Source organism: Pinus tabuliformis, chromosome 4_2, assembly GCF_031772625.1.
Source record: "Pinus tabuliformis cultivar Carrire ecotype Pingquan chromosome 4_2, CPIR1, whole genome shotgun sequence".
Classification (NCBI taxonomy): Eukaryota; Viridiplantae; Streptophyta; class Pinopsida; order Pinales; family Pinaceae; genus Pinus; species Pinus tabuliformis.
Genome location: NC_142304.1, coordinates 722,278,637 through 722,283,882, shown reverse-complemented (window position 1 = coordinate 722,283,882; position 5,246 = coordinate 722,278,637). Strand labels below are relative to the sequence as shown.

The following is a 5,246-nucleotide window of genomic DNA, read 5'->3' as shown; positions in this document are numbered from 1 at the left end:
ATAAACCTATACAATTCCAATACATTTACTGCCCTTTCCGGGCGCTGCCGCGCTCCTATTTCCCTGTCACGTCAGGGCTTCCATCATTTTTTTGGGAATCTCAGTCTAATTTCGCCCGTGTCTCGGTACCATAATTTTATATGACCTTGTGAGCCAGTGTTTTGTTGATTTGTTTTGAAGATTTTATTTTATTTAATAATTTTCCTATTGAAGCTTCTGCGTTCCGATCATGTGGGTATGAAATCTTTAATAGTGTTTCCTTTACATTATTGTACGTTTACCCTCTGATTGTGCCGCTGCGTGTTTTCACATTACTGAGACGGGTATTGTTTTGACCCCTTTTCTTTCCACACACATTCCCGATGACTAGGAACCGATGTTTCTCCGTTGCCACATATTCCCCATTTAACACGGAATAACTCATCACTGTGTGCGGCTAGCGGCAGACCGTGTTCTGCACGGCTCGGGCCCTGAGGGGCCACGTCCTTTCTTTTGTGTCTGTGAGTGTGAGTTGTTTATGGTAGTTGATTCTAATATTTGTGGAGTTATAATTTATTAATGTATTGGGATAGTATGGTTCCGTCGTTAAATTTAATAGATAATATAAAATTTAATGAATGACCTATACTGTTCGTATATTAATAAAGTTATAATTCTATGATATTTATGGAATTATAATTTTAGCTATATTAATATAGCTAGACAATATATTTTAACTATTAAATTTAATAAATAATATAAAATTCAATAAATAACATATACTACCTAATACATTACTAAAACTATAAAACTATAGCTCTACGAATATTGGTTACCCAAGTCAAAATGGAATTAACTGTTCTATCGAGGTGACAGGGTTCACCGAGTTGACAATTGGGCTCATCGTTCTGTTTCGAGGGTGGTGCCGGTGCTTTAGTCAATCATTTCTGAACCCGTTGGGTGTTGGTGTTATCGTGAAGTGCCTAGGGTTTCGGACGGCAACATCCATGTATCGTACAAAGGGTCCACGAAGACTTTAAGCTCCAACCAAGTAGGAGGTTGTTTCTTTTCACTGGTGAAGTTATTTGTTATTTGTTTATGTCTTACGCAAAGTCGGTTCCGAAATTTGTAAAAGAGGGTACATATTTAATTCATGTCTGGCTATACATTATTTATTTATATATAAGTTTAACACCACATCCATCATCACATTGGGCCCACGTTAGTCATAGTTGTGATGAAGCTTATCAACAATTTTAAGGTATGCCTCATAATATGCTGATTTCTGTTATAAGATAGACTTTCCAAGATCAATATCTATCACTAGTTTTAAATCCTTGCGCATTATGAAAGATTGGTAAGAAATACAAAATTATTCCATGAAAATTTCGTGTTTTATGACTGGCTTTATGATTTATGATTGCAGGGAAATGGTATATGCTTTTCGATAAGGGTGCACTAGTAATGCACCCACAGTAGTCAAAAGATATTATAATGGATAGGCACATTCAGCACGATAATACTCTTTGCCCAAAAATTGACGTGAATCCTAAACCTAAAATTATTTTCTACTGGCAGGTCACATTACAGGTCCATGCGGTGGAAATCGTTTTGCGATATCATCTAGTGATTGAACGATTGACGTCCACTAATGAAGCAAAGCTTTATTCCAATATTTAAGTGGGAGAAATAGTAGACAGGAGTCCTGCCATTTTATTCTTTAACCTCCCTTGCCGTTTGCCAGACTTTTCCGACTAAAGCCAGATCACAAAGCTATATAAATATATAGCTTCCCCTGAGTTGCATAGAGCAAATCCTGCTATAGCATATCTGCTCCGTTATACATATTGTCAGTTACAGCAGTTCTTCGCTGCAGCCGAACTATCATCACCGTTGTGTTCCGTGTTCGAATCTCCGGCCCGTCTTTCAACCATGTCTGCCACGCTCAGAAAGCGGTGCCTAGAGCCGGAGGCTCTGCCGGACTCCACTGACGTCCGGGAGTCCAAACGCTCTTTCAATGGCATTGGCGAAGAAACGGATCTGTTTTGTCATTTGCCACAGTTGGACAAAACCCCCAACGAAAATGAAGAATGCGCTTCCAGTGAGGATTTCGTAAGTGGTGTGATGAGAAGCCTGGAGGAAGAGATCAGCACCACATGCTCGACTTTTTATGGTCCCATCTCGGGGGATATTTGTAGTGCCCATGAGGGACAAACTCTACTTTCGGACTCACATGTTGATCTGTGTTACCTCCTAGAGGCTTCAGACGACGAGCTCGGCATTCCCTCGAGCCCCCCCATTCTGGACTCTAAGAACGAGTTCTGCCAACCTCCTAAGGAGACCTTCACCGCCGAGGGTTTGTCCGAGACGCCCGATCTGAAATGGCAGGGTGAAAATTGGGATTTTGTAGAAGAATTTCAGAATTATCAACAGTTTTCTTTGTTGGAAAATACGTGGGATGCGAGCCACGCGCAGGATTATACGAACAAAGATTTTATCAGCCAAGACATGTTCTTTGAGGGTGATTTTTCTGCGGCATGGACAATGGAAACTGCCGGTTATATGTAATCAACCCGCTGCTCGCAACATTTCTTGGACGAAGACACCCGTTCTTTGAATCGGTTGGAAAAGTTTACGGCAGACTTTCCAGAATTGTGAGACATATTAATTGCACAAGAGATTTTAACATCCCATTTTGCTACAGCCTGCGGTGAATATGAGTATCTAACCTGCTGCTCATAAAACTTCAGTGCTAGCGGAGGTCAACAACGGAGTCTTTCCATCTGAAAGATAACAACCAAAACTTCTGTTGTAAACTCCCCATGATAAAGTTTGGTGTTAATGTTATTTGGCATATACACTATGACTTTCCTTTGCATTTTTCATTGTGGTGGCCTTTTAGCGTACGTGGATGCAGATCTTTCTCTCTTTGCTAAAGTACCTCAATTTAATTTGCATCTCTATATTGAAGGTAGATTTTCCTTTATCTCTATTTAATTTGCATCTTTATATTGTCGTTTTAAACGGTACTTTTGTAGTAAATTTTTTATTCATTAATTCCTAAGATATGATTTAATGGTCAGGTGTAATTTGAAAGATGTGGGCTAATGGTTAAATAGGGAAATTTGGTCTCTCTTAAGTAGTTTATTTTCAAAAATATAATTTAATGGTTAATCCCACAAATTTAATGATCTAATTTAGACACAACTATATACACCTTAGAGCTGTTCCAAGCCCTATATATTTTGACCATTACGGAACAATATTACCGTTGATGTCGCTAAATTGTGTTTTAAATTTAGACACAACTATATACACCTTAGAGTTGTTCCAAACCCAATATATTTTGACAATTACTGAACAAAATTACTGTTGATGTCACTAAATTGTGTTTTAAATTGGGTGTAAGCTCGAGCATCGGTGCACACTAAATTGCAGATGTCTCCGATTCGTGAAAACAGTGATGTATGACAAAACAATTAAAAACTGAAGTTCATCCCCTTTTTTTTAATAATTATATTATTTAATTATAATGATAGCAATTTAGAAATATGTGACGAGAAACACTGATATGAGCGGTTTGATCGATCTCTGTAAAAGAAGATAAAGAGAGATCGTAAAACAAGTTCTTGTATTATTTTTTTAAACATATCTTAAAATAGAGCAAATAATATGACACCGAGTACGTAAAAGATTAATTTTAAGAACTTTTAACCAAACAAATTAGCAAATTTATTGCTTCATCCTTTCTCATCATTGTCCCAATAAAATCGTATAGTATAATATTTTAGGTATTATGAATATTGAATCGCAATCTTAAAACAAATTATTAAAAATTATTATGTAATATTGAATGGAAATATTAAAAAAAGTTAGATTAAGTATAATTTTTTAATATAGCTAAGTAGAAAATTTTGGTAAAGTATAGTCAAATAAAATAATATACGGTAAAGTATAATATTTAAGTATTATGAGTATTGAAGGGTAATCTTAAAATAAATTATCAAAAATAATTATGTAATATTGAATGGAGATATTAAAAAACAAGTGTTAGATTAAGTATAACTTTTTTATTTAGATAAGTAGAAACTTTTGGTAAGTACCCAAGCATAGCTAAAGTTATTTAGAAGCAAATATTAGAATATCTATTTAATAATTTTCCATTTATTAAACACTTTGTAACATAAGAGAAGGGAAAACATACATAAAGTCCATTGATAAAGTTATTGAGTTTATAATATTCTTCAACCTCTTAGCTTTAAACACTTTGTAACATAATGGGAGGGAAAGCATACATAAAATCCATTCATAAAGTTATTGAGTCTATAACATTCTTCAAGGCTCATCTTTCTTCAATAGTGTCTTTTTGTCTTCAACCATGTCTCTAACAAAATATGCTAAATTTACTTTGATAAGAAGGTTCTAGCCATTGAAATTAGTGCGTTCACTATCATAATCTATCCTTACAATCTTTTTAACAAAACCAAAGACATCACACTACAACCATACAACCATCTTACTAGAATGATTGGTTGCCATGTACTCAATGTCTATAGTTGAAATTGCAAATATAATACCCCTCTTGTTCATCCCACTATTCACTCTACCAAATAGGTTAAACACATAATTTGTTGTGAGGCCCTGTGAAATTAAGAACTCCAACTTATTCTACATCAACAATACCTTATGCATTCATCACTATGTTCGATGTTTTTCCTTGATAGTAAGTTGCATAATTTGAAGTCCCATGGAAATATCTTCAAACCATCTTTACAACTATGTACTATTTCTTCTTCTGTTTGACATAAATCTGCTCAAAATTCCCACCACATAGGCAATGTATCGTGTAATATAAACCATAACATCAAACTTCCAATAATGTTTGTAAAGGGAACATGATATATGGACACCCACATGAATTTTATTCAACACTTAATCTGTTAGGGTTGGTGTGGAGGAACCAACAATCATTGAAGTCCGAGGATTAATATGTACATCATGTGAATATAATGCAATCCCATGATTATCTAAATCCACTATCCACTTGTGTCTGATTTTAACATGGTATTAGAGCCACTGGTTTTATGGCCTTTCAGTTTTTGAACTAGAGCTTGGTGGTATTCCTTTGAAATCCTAGTTTTCCCTCGTTCTTTTCACTATTATTCTGTCATTGTTTCTCCATTGCCCATGGAAATGTGACTGTCTCTATGATGTTATTGAGCTCTTTCAATCATTATATAAATACCTTTATTCAATGGCTTTGTTTC

General features: G+C 35.3%; 1 protein-coding gene across 1 annotated transcript; it reads left to right on the top strand.

Moving 5' to 3' along the window:
* Positions 1 to 1,675: 1,675 nt before the first annotated feature.
* LOC149171594 (uncharacterized) lies at positions 1,676 to 2,857 on the top strand. The gene has a single exon (XM_089427518.1). The coding sequence runs from the start codon at positions 1,912 to 1,914 to the stop codon at positions 2,545 to 2,547; it is 636 nt and encodes a 211-aa protein (XP_089283644.1). The 5' UTR covers positions 1,676 to 1,911; the 3' UTR covers positions 2,548 to 2,857.
* Positions 2,858 to 5,246: the final 2,389 nt, after the last annotated feature.

Excerpts from the sequence above, each read along its gene's own strand:
- LOC149171594 (XM_089427518.1), top strand. The coding sequence starts at position 1,912 with ATGTCTGCCACGCTCAGAAAGCGGTGCCTAGAGCCGGAGGCTCTGCCG.